Below are 23911 nucleotides of genomic sequence, written 5' to 3' on the forward strand. Positions count from 1 at the left end.
GACTAGAAAAAATTCAAATTGTGATCGTTCTTACTTAAAGAATGCTATTTCAAGAACTTTTCAAAGAGACTGTGGGGACGTTCCCCTTGACTGAAAATCATAAATTCCTTATCGTATGGTTAGTGATATGAAAGGCTTTAAAAACAAAGATTCTTGACAATTCATTTACATAGTCTCATATCATGTGTTAAGAGTGTATTTTATTATTTTAATAATTAAAAGATATACATGTGTATATATATATATATATATATATATATATATATATATATTTATATATTTATTTACAATGTCACTGTTGTGTTTTATGTGTAAATAAAACTGCAATCTGATTATGCTTTCTTTAATTACTGTACAATGTACTTAAAATCAACCTTCCTGCGTCGAGGAATAAAAAGACCAAGATTTGGAATAAGAAACTGTAACATGAAATTGAACTATGTTTCATCATTTTAATTTGGCTACCCTAAATGTTCAATTTTTAGTTAATAGCATTAGTAGCAGAGTAACCTTTAGTGTATAATGCTCAAATGACGAATCAGATTATCATTACATAAGGTTTTTTAAATATCCTTTGATATTTAAGTTTTAAGTAAATTGTGGTGTACACATTACAAGTGTCAGTAAAAATTATCATAGGTTTGAAATCCTGAATTCAAAAATAAACATCAAGAGTTTTAAAATAAATATATACAAATAATATGTTTAATATTAGTAATGACATCGTGTTGCTCAAACATAACGCGAGTTCAGATCAGTGGCTAATAAAAACGAGGCGGGAAAAGTTCTTGATTAACTTACTTAAACTGAAGTTTAGTGTTGGGTCATTATACAATTAGTGCGCCGATCCCTCTGCACCAAGCATCTGCCACAAAAGGTCCTGTGTAAGTAGTTATAAAACTTCGTGTTTCATCCTGGGACGATAATGAACTTTACACAAGTTACTTAGTTATTGTGATATAAGCGTAAAAATTGGGTCAAAAATAAAACAGGTGATTAATGGTGAAATATCCCTAAGGAACCGCATGCGTGTTTCATAAGCGCTATTTCTAGCCGATCACTTTTACGAATAAATACAAGGTTAGGAAATTGAGGAAGAATCTTTGGAAGCAAAAAATTGGTTGAATGAAAGAAATTTGAATGGTGACACCTACCATAATTTACTTAATGGATTATATAAACACTATGGTCAAATATTTGATTGAGAATCGTAAATGGAATTTTTAATGTTGACACCTACCAATATTTACTATAAGGTTAACATATTTGGGGAGAATCTTAAATGAAAATTTGAATGTTGACGCCTACCAATATTTACTACAAAGTTAAATTCACATATTTGGCGAGACTCTGAAATGGAAATTTGAATGGTGACACATACCATAATTTACTCCAAGGTTACATAAACAGTACAGTCACATATTTGATTGATATTGGGAGAAGGTGCATGACAAAATAGAATAAAAGGAAAACTTGGTTGGTTTCCAACACGATGGAGAATCCCCTCGTGATCAGAGGAAGTTATGGAAGTATTCCAAACCTTAGCCGCAAGGGTCTCCACTAAGTAACCATTTAGATTGTCAGATCTAACGTCATTGGACTAGTTTATGTGAGCCCTTGCCAAACCCCTGTCTTGAAAATCTATAGTTTTTTATTTATTTTCAAGGCAGACACGTTTAAAAATTCAGATTTAATTCTCTGAGAACTTGATAATCATCATTGACAATATAACAGGATGAACACTGAATATCTTAAATGGGCGTGTGGAGTTTTACATTATTAAATTGAATCAATGATGATAAATTGTAATTAAAACTAATTCTAGACTTCACTGTTTGTTACACTAACTTGTATTTTACATTATTTCTTACAGCAGAATTATTAATAGTAGCCTATCTTATGAATTACAAACTTTATTGCACTTAACCATGAAACCAACTTTTTAATTAATACTATATTTGACATTTTACTGAAGAAGAGTAAGGAGTAGAAGTTTTAAAAGTACGGGTGGTGGTGAGGTAACGTAAAACTGACATTATAAGTTTTACAAATAGATTGACGTTCCTCCCATGTTCATCTCTTTTAGTTTCTTTTTTTAGAAAAAATAACTGATTAAATGAAATTAAAATACCGTGAGAATTTTATAAAAAGTAAATAATTTAGGTTATACCTCTACAAAATAATTTATTGTTTAGTTATTTTTAGATTTTGTGTTTGAAAATTTCCTTTTCTAGCGTAATAAATTAATGATTAATTATTAAATTTTCCATGGATAAAAAAATTCTCAGTTTTGGATACTTCATAATTCCTAACTTAATAAAGTACTAAGAAGATTAAAAAGTCCATTCTTTTTCGTAGTGAAGAATATCGTGTATGGCCAACTTTTTAAAATCCATACCAGATGCTTCGTAAACAGAAACTCTCCACTGTGCTGGTGTTGTGTGCAGCTGCCCACTGACCAGAAACTTGTCTACTTCATGGTCTTGTGCCAGAGGAGATATTCTATAGAGAAGAATATCGTGCGTAGAGCCTAGCCTTTTTGAGTCTAGAACAGACACTTTGTAAACAGAAACTGTCCAAGCAGCTGCCCACTGACCAGAAACTTTCCAACTTCATGGGATTGTGCCAGAGGAGATATTCTATAGGGAAGAATATCGTGTGTAGAGCCTAGCCTTTTTGAGTCTAGAACAGACACTTTGTAAACAGATACTGTCCAAGCAGCTGCCCACTGACCAGAAACTTTCCAACTTCATGGGCTTGTGCCCAGAGGAGATATTCTATAGGGAAGAATATCGTGTGTAGAGCCTAGCCTTTTTGAGTCTAGAGCAGACACTTTGTAAACAGATACTGTCCAAGCAGCTACCTACCGACTGAAAACGCCTACTTCATGGGCTAGAGCCAGAGGAGATATTTATTACACAATGTATATTTGGTGTTGTAATAATGTTATGGTCAGTATCCCAATAGTCTTTGGTAGAAAATTATTTATTATGCATAATATACGACTGTTTTACCACATTATTTTCAGGAATCAGTATACTGTACAAAAAGCCAAAGAAGTCTCCCAGCCTGTTTTCCTTTATGTCCCCGTTCAGTGATGCAGTATGGAAGTCAGTGCTGGCAGCCTACGTAGGAGTCTCCCTCCTCATGTACATAATTGCTAGGTGAGTAACCTCACCTTTGTTTCGTTTAAGGATTTTTCTGTTGTGAAAAAACAATCGAAGGACATGATGAACTAACCTCTTTCAAGACTCTTTTCTGATCCAGAATAAGTCCCAAGGAGTGGGCAAACCCGAACCCGTGCATCGACGAATCCCAACTGGAAGAATTTGAGAACCAGTTCAGTCTCAACAACGCATTCTGGTATGTGACAGGTGCCATCTTACAACAGGGCTCCGAGTTAGCACCTGCGTGAGTTGATCCTTATCTTCTATACACTCTTGATTAAGATTCGATTATGATGAATTTGTTGGTAATAACTAGAATCTTATTTAATTTTAGATTATTTACCGTACACACTCCTTAACTTTGATTGGAGCCTCAAATATATATAGAGCAAGAATTCCTTGGCATGAATTCAGAATCTATCTTGTAATACTATAACTAAAATGCCTCAAAAGTTTATTTTTTTCTAAATTATGAGGGGGATAGCTGCATAAGAGACAAAGGATTTTGCACTGCCACAAATAATTTACTTTATCTTATGTAGTAAAGTGTGTGACAATCTTCCACATATGTAGACAATCGACTTTAGTCATCTACTCGGTGGATACGTGAAGGTAAGTACTGCATGTGGAAGCAAGAAATTCTCTTCCAAGCTGCATTATCTTAAATACAGAAATTCTCTTTAAAGGACTGGAAATCCAGGTCAACTAATCTTAGAAAACACTCTTCTTAGAACGAATGGCCGCGGCTGCCTAAACCGATGTCGTGGACATGGGTGTAGCAGGCAGACCATTAATGAATGAATGGTTCTAAAATGTATTTTTTGTTACAAAATATCCTGTTATTTCGTAAATTATTATTTTAACAGTAACCATTTAAGTTCACTTATTTATTTTATTAGAGTTTTTAGTAGCTAGTGGCCCTAATGAGCCTAATTTCGCGTCTGTACTTCACACGCTAAATTACAGCTATATAAGTCACTACATATACAAATTATTTAAATTTTCTTGTATTTCACACCAATATTGATAAATATCATGTACAGAACATAATATTTCTCATCCTTCTCTGATATAATTTTCTATCATAACTTATTTTAATATTTGAACTACCCAATAGAATAAATAATATAGAATAATATGATATAATAGAATAATAAATATTATTATATAATTGATAATTTATTAATTTAATCGATTATTAATTTTTTGGGAGTGCCGATGGCCGAGTGGTCTAAGAGGTTGGACTTTGGGTCTGAGTTAGAGATAGCGCAGGTTCGAAACTTTCTGTGACCGTTGCACTTTTTATCAGTTCCATCGATCTTGTACTGTATCGACTCTCCCCCTTATTCTGTTTGTTTGATAAGATCCTCGCACAAGCCAGTGGCCCATGAGGACGGGCAGAATAAGGCTCAAAAGGAGATTGGCCTCTCCTTAAAAAAATAATAAAAATAATTTGAATAGAATAATATGTCAGGCATTTGTTCTGGTTTCGTCTATTACGTGTTCAAATACCTATTAAACGCATTATTTCTAAGATCTCTTCCCCTTGCAGAGCAACTTCCACGCGGCTGTTGGCCAGTGCATGGAGTTTCTTCGTTCTAATCATTGCCAACTCCTACACAGCCAATCTGGCTGCTTTCCTCACAGTAGAGCGGAACAACGAGCTCTTCTCTTCAGTAGGCGAGTTGGCAGGACAGGCGCCCGACGCTCCAGTCTTCGTCAAGTACGGGGCAAAGGCCGGAGGTGCTACAGAGGGTTTCTTTAAGGTTGGTAGTTACTGAGAAGTGCTTTTACCAAGGTTTTGTTTGCGATACATTGATTGCTTCTTACAGTTTGCTCCGTTTCAAAAGTATAGTGTTTAGGCTAAAACATCGTCTTTCCTTCACGCGCCACCTCTTGGTAACGACTCTGGCCGTTTAAAAGTAGTTATTCAGAAGTTTGCGCCATATCTAGGCTGCTTATGGAAATTCCAGATACGCCTCTTTATGACAACCGTTATTAACTTAAACTGTTGTAACTATTAATTGCGAGACATAAGCGACATCTCAACTAAAATTTCTATATTCTCAGATGGTAAATGATTAATTTTCTATAACTTAAACAAGCGATCAAACGTCTCTGAACACATTCTGTGATGCACATCGATCGCAACGGGTTTGGTAACGGCTAATTTCGTCCTTATTGAAAACGTATCAGCTGAATGCAGTACACACCCGATTGTTGGACACAAAATGGTTATTTAAATTCAAAAGTGAGATTTCACGCCTTAAGTTTAGTATTCATAAATCCTATTTTGGCGCAAATTATGGATGCCTTAGAAAGTGGAGTTCTAGGCATTGAAACAACTCCAGGAGATTCCACTTGAATCAGTAGAACCTACACAAAAGTCTAATTGTCACTCACATCTGGTCAACTCAATGGATATTCAGGAGCTACACATCACTAACCACAAATGTAATAGTGGGGTAGATGAGTTCTTTATCATTACGTGTAATTTACTGAGAAGTGTGATCGTGGAATTGTGGCTGCTACAAGGTTTTCGCAGGCCTAAACGTGTAGGAGTGCTGTTTGTTCCCTGTCTGCTTCGACTGTTAAAGCCTGAAACAGAAGGTTTTCATCTTCCAAGGTGGTATGGCTGAGATACAGTTCCAATATTATTCCAAATTATAGCTGCACCATGCGTTCTTGGCAGAACCCAATCCGCCATTCGTACACATTCTAAATATCCTGTTACTCCGCACTCCACTCCTGTTACTGCCGCTCATAATTCTTTATAGAGAGAGTTTCCTCAGCTTCTTGACCTAAAAGTGCAAAATAGGTTAAAGGAAGCTGAACTTCATGTGGGAATGAAACTATCAATATAGCATGAAAGTACTGTATCATGGAGACGTAACTGTTTTGTTATCCTCCCCATGACTCTCTCTATCTGTGTGGTTGCCTGGACTTTTGTATTCACTTAAGACAGACAGTTATTTTTCGCTTTCTACAGGAGTGTTAGGATTTTCATGAGTAAGATTAATGGTATAGGCCACCTCCTATCGATTTCCCATGAGGAGGTATATCGGGCTCTATATCTCAGTCATCGCACCTTAAAAGAAGAGAAGGCTACCTCTGCTCCAACCTCTTCTAGTCAATGTCGACATTTGTGGTTAAAATGAACCGCTCATAGGGTTACCTAGATGTTAGTGACGCATCAGTTTTTGCTGTACCCAGTGTAGGTTCAACTGGAAGGGAGAGTTTCACCTATTATATTAATAGTAGAAAAGAAAATCAAATCTGTAACTGACTCACCTTCTTACTAACAATTAAAATGTATTGTATACAAGCGTTCCAACCACACGACATACCAGAAGATGTGGCAGTACATGAGTGACAACTACGATGACGTCATGACCAAGTCCAACAAGGAGGGGGTGGATCGAGTGCTGGGAAAAGAGGAGTACGCATTCCTCATGGAGTCAGCGTCCATTGATTACGAGGTGGAGCGCAAGTGTCAACTGCGTCAAGTCGGCCAACCTCTCGACAACAAGGGCTACGGCATCGTTATGCCTAAGAGTAAGTTTACTTTTTTCCCTTTCAGTTTTGGTTCTCGAAGCAATTGAAAACTAAAAAATGCATAACTTGATGGCTATGTTCAGTTTCAATGAATTTCTCGGGTTTTGGCAATCACCAAGGCTGTATTGAACTTTGGCGGGCCCGGGAAATGATATTTGGCTTGGTCCCGCCGTCCGTCGGCACACTCCCTTCAAAGAGACGTGTGGCGAGGCCCAGCCCGAACTTCCTGAGGGCCCGGGCCCTAGTAAAATTGTCTGATAAACCCGGTCTGAGTACGGGCCTGACAATCGCTCGATCGATAGTAAGTAACTTACGCCCCTCACCTTAAAATAATAATCTATTATCGATGCGAGAATTTTCAACGTTAAACCTCTGGCAAGAAATGGTGGTGGTTGTAAACTAGCGAGCATGGCTATTTCAAGAAAATAATCCTAAACCTAAACAGTATTTTGGACGCCAACCAGGCTCATTTTAAATCAATAACAAACCTTTAATTTATTCAAAATTTTAGTTTTAATATTGCAAATGAAAATGGCTCTATTATTAAAAACAGGGGGGCCTACACAATTTTAAGAGTGCATGAAATTTATAGAATAAATATATTTTTAACTGTAAAACCCTATGAAATTTATTATTTTGACACATTGTGTAAAAAGAAGCAAAATGCTTAATGAGCTTTTAAACCAAAACGAAGGGGCTTATGAACTGACAATTCTGTAACCTACAATAACATGTCACTGACACGGTTTTTGAGACTATGAATAGGGTACGTCACGGTGTATCGTCAAGGACAAGTATCGTCCATTTTTTGTGATTATTCAAAATTATTTCTGGCATAATCCCTTTAACAAAATTTCGAGGGTTACAATTAAGCTTTAACTCTGTGAATGATTAATTATTATTTTCTTGAATTTATTTTGAGTTTTACCTTTTATTCGGATTTATACTTAGTTAATTGTACAAAAATGTTATAATACTCTGAAGCTTTTAGGAATTATACATTATAATGTTGTTTAATTTTTTAATTACAGAGTAAGGGCAACAGTAGATTAATTTTGTTAGGTAATTCATCCAGTGTGATCACATATTCATATTCAGCTCATTAATAATTATTACTGTTAATTACGCCGTAAACGTGTAAACAATGACAACTTTACCGTGAATTACAATTTTTAAATATTATATCTATATTATTTAACGATAAATCGTTATAACCTAGGTGTCAAAATGTTAGTAGTTATAATCAAAAAATTGTATTATTCTTCAAATAAAATTTTAATGGAAAACGAAGTCTCAAAATATTTCCCACGAGTTAGTAAGCACCCTGTATAAGTTGAAACCTCTAAGGTTACTCATCGAACGATATCGTGTATACAGACGAACACACAATAACTTCGTTATCAACTGGTGGGAATAAACATTCGTTAAACGCTCTGCCAATTAAACTCTCGTCGATCAATATAAGACAAAAAAAGCTTTTTAGCTCATTAGTTTGCTATAAAGTTGACATTACTGGTTAAATATTTTCAATTTTTGTACGAGAACGTCAAATCTAACAAAGTACCTTCATCGCATATCTTGATAAGATACTGAAAAATTTCAAATTACTCTTTACAAAATACTCTGTAAACTACTTTGTTTATTCTCTGTTTTTCTCGTTTACAACGTGGTTACCCGTAAGACCAATGTAACCAGTCACTTTTTCATTGGTCCCATAATCACCGTATTTAATATCTTCTTAGTTGTAGTGGAGATAGAGTCTCAAACCAAATTTCAACCCAGATAAATGGCTAACTGAATTTTGATCTCTTCGTTCACCTAAATCTCCCTATTTTAGGAACTCTTTATTAACAGCTTTAAATTGCTTTTCTTATTTAGCGAGACACGTGTTTTCCTCAGAAAGCCTTAATTGCATATTTATAAGAAATAGCGCCTCCTAACAAGGATACAACTGAAATGTATTAACTGATGGAGCTGTATGACTACGCCATAACTTTAATTTCCTTCTATTACATCCATTGGAATTTCATAAAATAAGAATTGGTTTCTACAGCTAAATAACAAAGTTATTTAACTTGTTCTGTAAACGTAGTTCCAAAATATATAAAGATTGTTTTGGGGTAAACCACGGTCTCAACCAGATCTTAGACGATTAGTAACTCATCATTCTTCATAATATTGACAGTAACAGACTTTGTAGACTGTGGAAAGACAAGACTGAACATTACGCAGACAGGCGGACGAAGTTGGAAAGTATTTTTGGCCACGCACCATCAGTCCATCAATCATATCAGTGTAGTGGGTAGACTTACAGCTGTGCTTATATGTGTAGGTTTGTACACCATCATTATTTACTTCAGACGGTTGTGTGTTGGAAGAATAATAAGATTACGCATACTTTCCACCCTTATACTTAACAAACACTTAATAACGACACCGTGTATGCTGTTTCCTTTATGTCTCAATTCCCAAAACAAAGTTTTAAGCAAACATAAAGTTGACATTCAAAAACAAACACGACAATGAACAAATCAAAATATAAAAATGATTTTACCGTTTAGAAGAAAACAATATCCGAGACTCTACACTAAGTAAAGCACAGAAAATACAACAAACAAAAAGCCACAAACACTGTTGAAACACATAATGCACCCAACACAGTGGGTAAATGTAGATAGAGCAGGATTTCATTACAGGGCGCGTCTAACCGTGATGGCCTGGTTTAGCGCGGCAAAATCCAGTAACTCTGCGAGAATGACGCGGGTGGGTGGTTGGGGTAAAACAACGGTGATTTTAGTCCTTTTGTTATCGACCTCGAAGTTATCGAGTGTGTTCAAATATAAAAATATATATTTATGATTGCATATTAACCTTGATGTGATTTTTCGTTTGTTCTATTTGTTTTGTTGATTCTGTTCTTATTATTGGAACGTTCTTTTTTATGTCCAAAGTACTTGTAGCAAACTTTGACTAGTTCGCTCCCTTGTTATCCATTGTCTTTTTTATAACTGTGTCATACTTAACCTTGTTTTAAGCTTTGATAGCTAAAGGCAACAGATACATAGTTCTTAAAATGTGGATCAGTTGTTATAACATACAATGGTATATTTACATATCTCGTTCTTTCTACAGATTCACTCTCTAAGTAAAGAACGTAACTATTTTGTTTTACTCCACAATGGACCTAGTAAATCTTATCATGTTACCAACCAACCGCTTGCATTTAACTCAGTGGTTCGCTTGTAATAAATTGTAGTACAACCATACGTCTTATTTGATCATTTATTTTACTCATTGATCATACTGACTCTGCGAGTCACACTCATAATCTAAGGAGATGCCTCCTTACATCATGGTCACACTGGTCAACTAGTGTGATATCAATGTGACTAATTGAAGTAACATTTTCAAGTAACGTGTTCTTTTTTAATGCGGACTTTCATCAGGTTTACACCTAAACCCAATTTTCAACAACATAAAGATAAATAAATACTTGTAGCTCTTACAAACATTTTTTTGAACACTCATCCCATTGTGTTCAAAATCTGAACAAAATATTGCTTTAAATAACAGGTACGTCATTAAAACAATTAATACAAAAATTTAGAACTCTAGGTTCACAGTAGTAGCCTACTGCATTACAGATATTTAGAAATAATGCTATATTTAGATAAACAATATATTATACTGCTGACTAAACTTATGTTGAATTAGGCTATACATCAGATTTTATGAAAACATTTTTAAAAAATGTATAGTATCTCAATTTTACTTTATTGGAAATTTAGTTTGGATAAGAATTTCCACACATTACTGTCTTACTCAGGGATTCGTAGTGTAACTTCCCAGGTAGGAAGAAAACAAGAAAGCAGCTATGCATTTTATTGCTGCCATGTTAACTATAAGATAACCCTTGATTATAACTTCTGATAACTCCCATTATATCCAACAGTAAAACTTGAGTTCTTTTAGTCACAAGAATGTTTCAAACTTTTAAGGCCACAAAACCAAAAAAAGTATAAAAAACAGTAATTTGTCTCTTTAGGATACATTTCAAAAGTATGTCTCTTGAGTTTGTATACTCTCGTACACGTATATTGACATTTATCCTTGCTGTATTAATTTCTGCTGCAACTGTTTTTTTGTTTTTTTTTTAGTTTTTTTCTAATTTGAGAGAAATTTCACTTTAAAGATATTTTCTGAAGATATAACACTTTGTATTGCTGCATAAGAACTCAAATTTGGAATTTGGCCAATTGTTCAATCAATCACAAGTATAATCAGCAAAAGATAAGAATTTGGATAGGAGCAGTAACTGTTGGAAATGCGGCAGCGCCGAACACAAGGCGGCGGTTTGCACGGGGGCTCCTTCTTGCGTCTTATGTACCGGAAACCCTGGAGCAAAGACAGATCATGTTCCAGAATCAGATGCCTACGGGGTTTTCAAGAAAGCCCTGGACGACAGGAAAGCCCGTGCTAGGCCACGAAAATAATCCGGTTTATCCAGGCCAATCTGCAGAGATGTCACGCTGCGGACGCAATCCTTGAACAGCTGGCCTGTGAGACCAAAGCCCAGATAGTGATCGTCAGTGAACCCGTCCGAACCAAAACCAGCTCATCTTGGTTTTACGATGGACTCGGCACTGCGGCTGTTTGGATCGCAGACAGTCGTGGGGTCCGCGTACTGAGTCATGGTTCCGGTGACGGTTATGCCTGGGTTAAGTTGAACAGCGTTACCATTTACAGTGTGTACCTCTCCCCCAATTACTCCGCGCGAGAGTACCTGGAAAGGTTGGAAGCGCTGGAAGACAGTCTCCGAAGCGTCCCTGGGCGTGTTGTAGTGGCGGGTGACTTCAACGCCCGTGCGGTCGAATGGGGTATGCCCGTGACTAACGTGAGGGGAAGACATATTTTGGAGATGGTCTCGAGACTCGATTTGGAAGTCGCGAATAGAGGGACAAGGCCGACCTTCCGAAGCACTCTCGGTGAGTCAATACCAGATATTACGATGGTATCGGCCGATTTGCTTCCTTTAGTAGCGGAATGGCGAGTGATGGACGTCTACACTGCTAGTGACTACGAGTTCATCGCTTTCCATCTTATCGATAATCGGCTGCCGCGGCTAGCGAATACCCGAAACACTCTTGGCTGGAATCTGGCTAAGCTGGACAGGGGAAAACTTGTCGAGCAGCTAGATCGTAGTATCGAGGCTGGTGTTCCGGGGTTTCCCGAGTCCACTGAAACAGCTGAGGTTGAGGCTTATATCGACTCTTCCATGAAACTGATAGAACATGTTTGCAATTCGTCAATGCCTCGGAAACGACCTTACCGGGGCCGTCGCCAAGCCTTCTGGTGGACGGACGAAATCGGTGAGCTCAGGAGAACTGCATCAATGTGCAGACGTAGAGCGCAGCGAGCTCGAAACCGGCCTGAAGCTATAACTAGGTCGGCAGAGCACAAGGCTGCTAAGAAAGCTCTGAGTGCAGCAATTCGTTTGAGCAAAGCACGATGCTGGCGTGAGCTCTGCCAGGAAGTGGACTCGGACCCTTGGGGAAGAGGATACAAACTTGTGCGAAAAAAGCTCGGAGGAATAGGAAAAAGCACGGAAATGCCTGCTGGAATGATTTCGACGATCGTGGAAGCTCTCTTCCCAAGTCACCCTGTAAGGCGGGAGGAGAGAGTAGCGAGACCGGTACCAGACGTTCCCATTTTTACAGAGCAGGAGCTTGTAGCGGCGGTGTCTACCATGCGCAACAAGAAGGCTCCTGGACCTGATGGCATTCCAGCTGAGGTTTTGAAGATTGTGGCGGCGAGTTATCCACTCATGCTGCTGAACATGTTTAATGCATGTTTGGTAGCGGGTGTGTTCCCGTCGCGCTGGAAGCTTGCTAGGTTGGCGCTGATCAGCAAAGGCAAAAGTGATCCGAACTCCCCGTCGGCATACAGACCACTTTGTATGCTTGACACCGCGGGGAAGCTCTATGAAAGGTTGCTGAAACCCAGGTTGCAGTCGTCCATCGAAGCCGCCGGAGATCTCTCTCCCCGGCAGCATGGCTTTCGAAAGCGACACTCAACTCTGAACACCATTACAGAGTTGATCAGTGCCGTCCAGCAGGCCGAAACAGCTTGTCACCAGGCTCGGCCGATTGTGCTGTTGGTTACACTTGACGTAAAGAACGCGTTTAACTCTGCTCGGTGGGAGGACATGCTAGAGGCGTTACAGCGGGACTTCAGCGTGCCCGACTATCTCCTGGTCATTGTGCAGGACTACCTGAAGAACCGACGGCTATTGTATGAAACCAAAGACGGAAGGAGAACAAAAGAGGTCACTGCCGGTGCGGCTCAAGGGTCTATTCTCGGCCCAGACCTATGGAATGTTTCATACGATGGTTTGCTTCGCCTCGAGATGCCCCACGACGTCTACCTTGTGGGTTATGCTGATGACGTGGCTGCAGTCATCACGGCGAGGACGCCGGACTTGGCACAGTTACGCCTTAATCAGGTAATGATTCGGGTCAATGCCTGGATGACGAGCCATGGACTTGAGCTGGCGGTCGCCAAGACCGAAATCGTTATGCTCACTCGACGGAGAATCCCCACTCTGATCTCTATGAATTTAGGGGGTGTCGAGGTTCGGACAAGGACTGCGGCGAAGTACCTGGGTGTGTTACTCGACTGCCGTCTTCGGTATTGGGAGCACATTCAGGCGGTGTGTGACAAAGCCTCTAAGGTGGTTATGTCTCTCGGCATGCTGATGGCTAACGTAGGAAGCCCTAGGTCAAGTAAGAGACGCCTCCTCATGTCTACTGTAAACTCAACCCTTCTGTATGGCGCAGAGGTTTGGGCGGGTGTCATGAGGATAAGGCGATACAGTCAAAAGCTGTTATCGGTACAGAGAAGAGCGGCACTTAGGGTCGCCTGCGCCTATCGCACCGTTTCCGGTTCGTCCGTGGCGGTCGTGGCTGGGGTGATTCCTATTGACCTGCTGGCCATCGAGAGACAGACCGTCTTCCGGGAGGCTGCCGAGCGGGGTAGAGAGGATGCCTTGGCTGCTGCCAGGGCGGAGACTCTGCAGGTTTGGCAGCGGAGGTGGACGGAAGGATCGGGCGGTCGCTGGACCTTCCGTCTCATTCGAGAGCTTCAATCCTGGATAGATCGTGGCCACGGGGAGATAGATTTCTACCTGTGTCAGTTCCTGACGGGGCACGGTTACTTTAGGAAGTACCTCTACAGGATGGGAAAAGTCAGGTCGCCTCGGTGTGCTTACTGCCCGGAGGAAGACGATGATGTTCATCACACCTTCTTCGCTTGCGGGCGCTTCACCGAGGCCAGCCAAACGCTCGCCACCACAGTTGGGGATGTTACGGCAGAGACCATTGTGGAGATGATGCTGCAGAATGAGGACGCCTGGAATGCAGTCACGACTCATGTACATGCGATCCTTCATCAGAAGCGTGAAGACGGATGCCTGGCTGACCCCTAGCTTCTGAAACAAGTAGTTTTGTCCTGGTTTGGACATAAGACACACGGACCAGGCAAGATGTCATCCGAAAGGGTTCCGGCCTGGGCTCTCCGTGGCCCGTAGGGGGTTTAGTGGGTAGTCCGCAAGGGAGTCCCACACTCCGTGCGCAAATGCATTCCCCCTACGTAAAAAAAAAGATAAGAATTTGATTTTTCTATATGTACAGACTTATGAGTTATGACGAAAACTTAATTTGTTTATAAATCAAAACACGTAGTTTTCATCAGTGACATTTTACACACTTATTGTACAAATTTTGTGACATGATTACTTGATATCCCAATATACCTTAAATGCCTATAACTCTTCATAGAGTGACTAAATCTTTCTATTTTTTAAGTTTTCTTAAAGAAATGAAAAACAATTGAGGTTTGCAATCTCTCGTTTGCATATTATCGTAACTTACAGTTATAAGGGGAATTTAAACTTACGTACTCAATCCTGTCCCATTGCTGCAGGATGGATTTTTTTATCCAAGGAAATTCATTCCGAACTATACACAAAAAGTTATGTTTCCTGAAATGTCTATTATAATTTGCAGTAATTCTAAGAAAACGGCAGCTCCGCAGTTTGCTTTGTTTGGCTTTTCTATATAGCAAAAATAACCCTATATAAAACTTAAAGTCAATAAAGTTGTATACTAAAACTTCAAAAGTGATTTCCTGTTCATATACTTATCCAATCCTTCCACAAATTAAATCACTCTGGGGTAGTCCTCTTCTGATGAAAATTAGACTCCTCAAAATCAGTTCAGTAGTTTAGGAATTCGGTGGGCACACATGAAAAAGTTACATATAAAATGTTTGAGTTGTATATCTCCTTCTTTTTGAAGTTAATTATTCAATAATATAGACTTGTATTAATTTTAGCTTGAAATCCCACTTTATTTAATGCATCTATGTTAAGTATTATTATTGGAGTTTGATTTTTACAGAAGCCTGGTACAGAAACCTACTAAGCAGTAGCGTTATAAAACTTCAGGAGAAAGGAAAACTGAGACAATTATATAAGAAATGGTGGACAGAGAAAAGAGGCGGAGGAGCTTGTAATGTAAGTAAGAATAGGTTGTGTACAATACAAATAAATGGTAGTGGCTAACCAGCACAAAATGTTCTCATGCCATAGAGTAGTAATAATTACTATGAAACTATTTTAACCGTTTACTTTCAAGTATGTTATTTGGACTAAACTCACAATTCGAATTCTTTTATTTTTGTTTAAAAGTTTTGTTATATGGTTCTTTATTTATTTCGGTGGTTGTATTTTTCATCAAATGTACAGGTTTTGGAAAATCCATCTGAAGCTCAATAGTACAAAGTTTCAGTTGTTATTTCCTCTCAGTTCTAAACTGCCTCTCTCCTTTTGTATAGTTGCACTGTAAGGTTGTCACCTACGGCAACAAATATGTACTAGAGTGCGGAATCTTAACGAGACGTTTGTTCCGTGCTAGTGTCCTTGTTTTCACCAGGAAATAATTCTCTTCTTCTTTATCTGCAAGTTTCAATGTGTTTGACTCGTAATCCTCAAACGAGTATCTATTTTCATTAAAAAAGGAGGATAGTATTATAAGTTCCTTTGTAGCGCCAAAAGGATCTAAGATTTGACTTTTAAGGGTCTGATTATCCAATCTTTCAAGAATTTCATCCCAGATCACAGTAAGTACGTGGTTTTGAAATTTTTAAGTATTTCCATAAACTCGGCGGTTGTGACCTGTGTAGCTGGCGTCTGTATTTTGCTCTTCAAGAGCGTCTTTCAGTTCATATTGAACTCTCTGATCTTTTTTTTATTTTCCTTCATTGCCCTTTTTAACAAGATTTTTGAGAACGTTCCACCTCTGAGTGGATGCCGAGAAAAAACCATACAGGCCTATTGGAAACGAAAAATTATGGTTGCTTCTGGACGTGGCTTCTCGGCAGCAAAACACCCAGATAGGTTTAAAGAGTGAGCTACACAATATACATACTCAGCAAGACCATTTTTATTTTCAATCCTTGCCTGAAGACATGAGTATATGCCTGACGTGTTGGATCCACTGTCGTAATTTTATCCACGACAGTTATCAACATTCAGCTCAAGTTTCTGAAGTAAACTGAGGGTTGCTTCTTCCAAACTACCAGATTTCCAGTGGGTAAGAGTTGTAGCAGGCGTTCGTTGGCGCAAGGATGGGTCAGTGAACCATGACGAAGTACTACAGTTAGTTGGTCTGTGTTCTACGCGTCTGGTGCGGTCTATGATTAGAGGAAAATAACGAGCTTATTTGATTTTATCTAAGATTTCCTTCAGTACTTTTTTGATCATAATCTCAATAAATTCACTGTCGGAATGTCGGAAGAAAGGTATGATACTAACTTTGCCTTAGTTACCATATTTTACTATGTGTTGAACAAGAAATGGATCAAATTCACCTACTAGATCAAGACAGTCTAGAAAAAGTCCGTTTAATGCAGATCCAAGTTTTTTTATCATCTCTAAATGGGACACCTCTACTCGATAAAAGCTTTACAACAGACACAATTCTAGTCAATATTTCACTTCTTCCGGTTATTGGCTTTGAATTTGTTTGGTGACATTAGATGTAGCCTTTTTCCTTGAAAAACTTTTAAAACATTAGCCATGTGGTCGCCAGATTTTTCATGTTTCTCAGCTAACGCAAACTAATTTTTCCAATCATTAAACCCTTTGGTAAAAGATGTGGATTTCTCCTCTGGTTGAAAGATAAGGCAAAATTTACAAGATATCTGTCCAGTTGATTGAGTAAATAAGCCAGTCTCTTTTGATATTTTCTCTGTTTTGAACGTAGACGAAAAATAAGTTGACTGAGAGTTTTCGTGTTACCTTACTTTTCCATTTTTGTTATATTCGGACATTTAAATATCAGTTAGCTCGCATTGGTCTTCAATTGGATACTTGTTTTTCAGACGTTCTATTTTGACGTTTGTGTCTAGGTTAAAAGTACAATTGCAATTGTTGAATCTAATGCAACCGACGTTGTTGGATGAATAAGGACTATTGATGAGTCATTGTCGGGTGAGCGTATGTAGTTTTGAAGCAACCAAAGGTGTTGGAAGGGAGCTCGGGAAGGTCTATGTGGCTGGCAGACGTCATGATAGTGTCAAGCGGCAGGCACCTCGCCGGGCGGCTGTGATTGTAGTCGGATGTCGCCAGTAGCTCAATCACGCATGTAGATACAACCACCGCATTTTTTTCATTTTTCATTTTTTGGCGCCCCCTTGATCATATATTGACTACTCGTAATCAAAGAAAATAAAGTATGTGTAGATAATGTAAGTCTTAAATTGTTCATTGCAATTTGTCAAAAAAATATTATGGGTTTAAAATTCTTTGCAACAATAACGTTAACAGGAATATATATATATATATATATATATATATATATATATATATATATATATATAGTGTATTTTTAACTCCTGAGTCATGTACTACTGTTAATAATTTTCATGAAAACCTTTTGAATTTCATTTAGAGGTTACGGAGTCATTGTTACTATATAGAAACATGACAGTTTAGAGAATTCCCTCATATAAATGGTTAGTTAAAATAATAGAATAGCTCAAAAAGTTTATAACATTATCAAAAACATTGCATGCTTAATCTAACATTCAGAGTTAAATATCTTTTGCACTTTCACGTGAGTCTGCAGGGAATACTGTTTAGACTTCAATCTTGTATAGTTAAGTTTTCTTTTACTCCCATACCTGAAGCATGTACTGTAGATGGTACAGGTAGACAAAGAAGGGGAGAAGCAGAAGAATTGGATCAGGGCAACCCCTGAAGCATGCACTAAAGATGTAAATAGGACCTTGAATTTGACGACTGTTACAACACGTAGACAAAGGTGGGGAGAAGAGTTGGATCAGGGCAACACCTTAAGATATAACAAATATCTTGAATTTACCGATTGTACAACAGGTAGACGAAGGTGGGGGAGAAGCAGAAGAATTGGATCTGGACAACGTAGGTGGAGTGTTCCTCGTGCTGGTGTTCGGTTCTCTCTTAGCTTGTTTCATCGCACTTGGGGAGCTCATGTATGAAGTTTTCATCAAAGAAGACAAGGTAGAGTAATATAAAAAATGTTTCACCATTGATTTACATATAAATGAGATGTTTTTTCCTTTTTAATCTCCCTCACTCAAACAACTGATCATTGCAAAGAAAAAAGGTAGATTACGAAGAGGAATCTATAAAGTACAAAACGACCATGATAATAAATAAATTCTAAGTCACAGAAATGATTTTGAATCTACGTTATCAATAACTCAGGTTAAAAGTTAAACATATTTAATAGTGTAGCTACAAGCTATTTCAAGTATACATATAATATAGTAAATTTACTTTCTTCCGAATTTAAATTGTGTTAATTTCTGTATAATACATACATGAATGTATTTCTCGGTCCACTGAATATGAATAAAATTAGTTTGTATAATAATATTGTATTATTAACTGCACTATATAGGATTATCTTTATAAATAATATCAAAATAAGAAACTAAAACCCTTTTTATACTTTATGTATTTGTAATAATAACCTGTAATTACTATACAAATTCATTAGTTAGCAAAGTATTTGTTTAGGCTGGATTAATATACACAAGAGAAATAATCAAGTACATTTTTTATTTCTTGGCAAATTGCAAGCATAAAAACATTATTACATATTTACATACAAGACAGGAAGTATTTTAATTCATATAAAGTTAAATAAAATATAATTTGTATATTAGTGTTCCAATGTGTACCATGTGCAGTTAAAGGTATATTTACACTGGCACACATATAAGAGAAGTTGTGTGAGATACTTGTTTAGAGTAGGTATGAAGTTCTAAGCAAACAAGTCGTGATACATTTAGATATTAGAATGTTTATACTTGTTTATTTATTGAAGTTTTTAAAGTTTGTAGCAATGAGTATCTATAATATGTGGGAATCATCCAACATTAGGATTTTTTTAAATATGAATATAAATTTATAAATCTCAACTCAAACGTATAGCTACAGAAATAACAATATCACATGAAGTTTTACCCCTAGGAAAACAAGGTCATAGATTCAAGTGCCATAGTAAATACATTAGTTTTCAAGTAATACTTATTCAAAACATTCCAGCCAACTTGAATTATATGGGTGTTTTAAGAAGTACTGATTTAATATTTGCAAAAAATTGATATTTTTGCATTTACTCTACCAATATTTACTATGGTATCAACTGGTATATGTACTTTGCAAAATTCAAAATTAAGTTATTTTAAAATCAACAATTTATGAACACTTTTAGAACGTCAATCCTTTTACCAACATTTTAGAGTTGTTATCACGTGCTTCAAAAGTTGTAATAACAATTAAATATTGTACAGTTAATAATTATACAGTTAGTAATAATAAATCCAAATATTTGAATTTTCATTTTTCAGGTTTTGAAATTCCATTTCCTATAATATTTCACTCAAAATTATGCAGTTTTCAAAATTGCCACTGTGAACCTTTGGAGAAAGTAAAACAAATAAAGTATTTAGGTATTGTTTTAGATGAGAAGTTTACTTTTGAAACACACATTGATATTCTACACACAAAAATAAGACAAGCTATAAGGAAGTTTTATTTCTTGAGAAATGTTTGTAGTACTTCGCTACTCAGAACAATTTACTTTGCATTAATTCATTCAAGATTACAGTATGGAATTGTGTGTTGAGGTTTCACATTTAAATTTTTAATTAAAAAACTTAGAATAACTCAAAATGACTTTTTGCGAATAATTTTTAAGGGGTCAAAAAGGGACAATTCTTTTCCTTTGTTTCAAAATTTGCGTATATTACCTGTTTAGCATATTTTCATTTATAAAGTGCTAAGGATATTTTTTATTAGAAGCGGAAATTTTTGTTTGGAAAATTTGCATTATAACACAAGATTTACCCACCAAATTAACTTTAAATTGCCAAAAGTAAACAAGTCGTTTTTTTGGCATTCACTTCAGTACTTGGGACCAAAATATTATAACCAGTTATCCAATAGCATTAAATCCAGTGGCAATTTAAACAAACTTTCCAAAGAAGTGTTTGATTGGTTATTGTCTTTGAATGACACAAGTTTTTAAAATAGTATTCTTAGTTATATAAGTATTATAAGATAGTACGTTTTATCATAAAGTGTGTTTTCTATAAATGTATATTAAATTTGTTAATTTTACAATTTTTATAGTTATATTGTTAGGTAAACAAAAATTGTTAATAACCATATTTAAATTGTATTTTTATATAGTCATAACAACTGTTTGTCTTTAAGCTTAGCCAAAAAAATTTAAGTCTATTTGTTTTTTCAGTTTAGAATTTTTTCAGATGCTGCAGAAAACGACATTTTTTCAACTATAATTTTAATGCTAGACTCATAATTTCATTTTAAAATTCTATTTAAATTACAAATTTGTTTCTTTTCACCTGGCCACAATACTTGTAAAAGTGGCCAGGAAATTTCCAGATGAGTTATGTGTGTATATAACTATGTAAAAAATAATTGGAAATAAATCATTATTTTCAATTGTAGTTTCCTTTCAAACTACTCTGATTGAATATATATATATATATATATATATATATATATATATATATATATATATATACATAAGCATTTTTACAGTATAAACAATAATATAAGGGTAAGTGGTGTAAAATATGTCTAAAGAAGAACACACGTATAAACGTATAAAAATTCATTATTTACATCCTAACTATGCTACTAACTGTTCTCTTAATTTTGTTTAGAAAGGAAAAAGGATACAAATTAAAGTATAATAGCAATACATTACCTATAAACTAAAACTATATGTTTAAACCATACACATTAATAACATAACCTAAAAAAGTACTAAGTGGATCAGGAAAGTGCAATAATCACATCATAAGTATAAGTTACATCATGTATAAGTTTCTCACATTGAAAATGGATGTTTTGTGTAAAATTTTATGAGAGATAATATTTATAGATCATGCTACAAGTTTTCAACATATGTGGGAGTTTAAACCATCCTTCAAACCAATTAATAATCTTTAGTTCTTCAAAATTAAAAAGCAAGGACAATTAATACTAAGAATATAACAATAAACAGACTAAGACATGTGAGGATTATAATAGGTAACAATGTTTTGAGATTTCATTCCTCATCATATCAAAAGCAAAATCCCCAGTTAAGTTCAAGAAAAATGTTACCACCTACTACTTCCTAATTAGTATGTCTAAGTACTACTTCGATGTGTTTTCCCACCTCATGTCAATATGATTTTATATTGTTTCTATTTAAAAATTGACATTATTAAAAACTGACCGCTGTAAATCATACAAAAAAGGAAGTTTGATTTTTTTATATAAAAAATTAACATATTGATTAAATGGTTATACATATTATGTTGACACCAGCAAATTCCAGTATTCTAGTTTCAAATGGTTGAACAAATAAGCTACACTGAAAACGAAAAATTGAACAGACAAAAAGATAAAGAAGGGTTGTTAGTTATTAATCTACCAAGAGAGGAGAGTCATTTTGTACCCTAAGACAGGTTTGATACAGGAGAGAGCCATGGCAGAAATTCTCTGGTAGATGACTACAATAACAAGGCACTTTCCTCCTATGTTATTGGCAAGGTTTACTCACTTACAATATTAGTAATTAAACTTCACATTCAGTTTCATTTTACTACTATGTTTATCAACAGGTTGAGATATTAATTATATGTACATGAATAATTTTCAGCAACATTATATAATATTCAAGGTACTTTAACGATAAAACAATAATATCAAGTTCAAATTTATTTTCAAGTTATTAAGATTAAATACCTCTCCTTCGTAAGTGTTCTTGATTAGATTTAAAGGAAATATAAATATAATAAGGAGTTTTATAAGGAAAGATATATTTGTACCCAACTACTAATGAGAAAAAGAAATAATTACCTCAAATGAAGGTTGTTTATTTTTTACAGGACTCTTTCTGGAGTGAACTAAAGAAGGAACTCAAATTTGTGATTAGCTGCAAAGGAACAGTGAAACAGCTCAAACCATCATCAGAGAATGGCGACGGGTCAGCTGAGGAGATCGTGGTTAACGAAGAACGAAAGTCCAAGACTCCTAATGGTCTAAGAAAACGTTCATAGAGATACACAGTACAAATTCCCATAAAAAAGAAAGTAAACATGTTTGTGTCTTTTAGGACACTACAGAGCAGATATAAACAAATAAAATAATGTTTATTTTAAGGATATTGATATTGATTAAGATTAGGCTGAACTTGCCAAAGTATATAAGAATTTTATTTTTGATAAAATACTAATTTCTTCATTTGTTCCGATGTTGAATTTAGGATCATAATAACTGTAATTTACAATTTTCTTGTGCATAATCCTATTAACAAAAAATTCTTTGATTTTTTTCATTTTGTAATTTTAAATGTATTGAAGCAAACATCATCAACTTTGTCTTTAGTACACTCCATAAAGTAAATATTTATTTTGTGGAGAAAATCAAGTCTTGAGTTTTTTGTTAAAAATGTCCCTTTTAGAACGTCCTGAGTACAAAAAGTGGTCCAGTAAAGGGACTGCAGGTGTGTATTGTATGTATATGTATTCACATCTATGTATTGTATAGAGTGATCACATGAATGGTTCAAGTTTTATTAAATTTAACATATAAGGGTGTAAGTTTTAACATCACCAGGTGGGATCACTTCTGGTTGGTTTATATCTGGCCATTAGAACCTATACTTGGTACAGCAAAAAACCGGTCTCTCACTTAAATCTGGACAACCCAATGGATGTCCAGGAAAAGCAAATCACTAAACGAAAATGTTGAGATATTGGAGTAAAAGGGGCTGGTTAATAGGTCTAGTTAACTGCGGAGGATGACTGTTGAGAGCGGATAGAGCTCCCTTGAAAGATTTGTCAAGCCTAAACAAGTAGGAATATTTGTCTTGGAATATTCACAGGAAGACAAGACTAAGATAGTGCCCATTATCTGCATGGGATATTGACAGGAAGCAACTCTTATCCCAGAACTTGCACATTTTGAATATCCTTATCACTCCAAACACATCACAAAGATTAAACTACAACTAAAAAACCAAAAAATCATGATAAAGTGAGTCAATTTTGTATACAATTTTTATAAACTGCTTGTCTATAATAATAATATTAATACACTTGTAATATTATATTGTGCTTAGTACAATTATCCGTAATTTGTATTAAAAAGTTATTTAATGTACAATAAATATTTTTAGAGTATGGTTCAGTGATTTTCATTATACTTCCAACACTCAGCTAAATAACATGGTGTATAAAATGTACTTAATTAAACTTTTAAATAATTGTATTGTGAATCATATTTTACTGTCTATGCTAACACATAAATGATTAGAGAAAGAATTCCTTAGAAGGTGGATATAAACAAAAAGTAATCTTCCAGGTATTAAGTAAGAACTCTTAATGGTCTGTGTATTCTCAATACTACCTCCAGACTAAACAGGATGCCAACAAAGCCACTGTATTCCCATACCACCTTCAGCTTGTTGAGTCATGTTTCTCAATGTGGCAGTGAATTCTCAATACTAACTTCAGACTAAACAGGATGCCAACAAAGCCACTGTATTCCCATACCACCT

General features: G+C 35.9%; 1 protein-coding gene across 1 annotated transcript in view; it reads left to right on the forward strand.

Moving 5' to 3' along the window:
- LOC124362913 (glutamate receptor ionotropic, kainate 2-like) overlaps nucleotides 1–23329 on the forward strand; it is a 96764-nt gene extending 73435 nt beyond the window's left edge. Inside the window, exons 11-17 of the mRNA XM_046817803.1 lie at nucleotides 3029–3164; nucleotides 3268–3411; nucleotides 4720–4933; nucleotides 6494–6722; nucleotides 15179–15294; nucleotides 18178–18321; nucleotides 22239–23329. Of these exons, the coding sequence (XP_046673759.1) occupies nucleotides 3029–3164; nucleotides 3268–3411; nucleotides 4720–4933; nucleotides 6494–6722; nucleotides 15179–15294; nucleotides 18178–18321; nucleotides 22239–22409 (1154 nt within the window). The 3' untranslated portion in view covers nucleotides 22410–23329. The remainder of the gene's footprint in view (nucleotides 1–3028; nucleotides 3165–3267; nucleotides 3412–4719; nucleotides 4934–6493; nucleotides 6723–15178; nucleotides 15295–18177; nucleotides 18322–22238) is intronic.
- Nucleotides 23330–23911: the final 582 nt, after the last annotated feature.

This window comes from Homalodisca vitripennis, chromosome 5 (assembly GCF_021130785.1).
Source record: "Homalodisca vitripennis isolate AUS2020 chromosome 5, UT_GWSS_2.1, whole genome shotgun sequence".
Taxonomy (NCBI): domain Eukaryota; kingdom Metazoa; phylum Arthropoda; class Insecta; order Hemiptera; family Cicadellidae; genus Homalodisca; species Homalodisca vitripennis.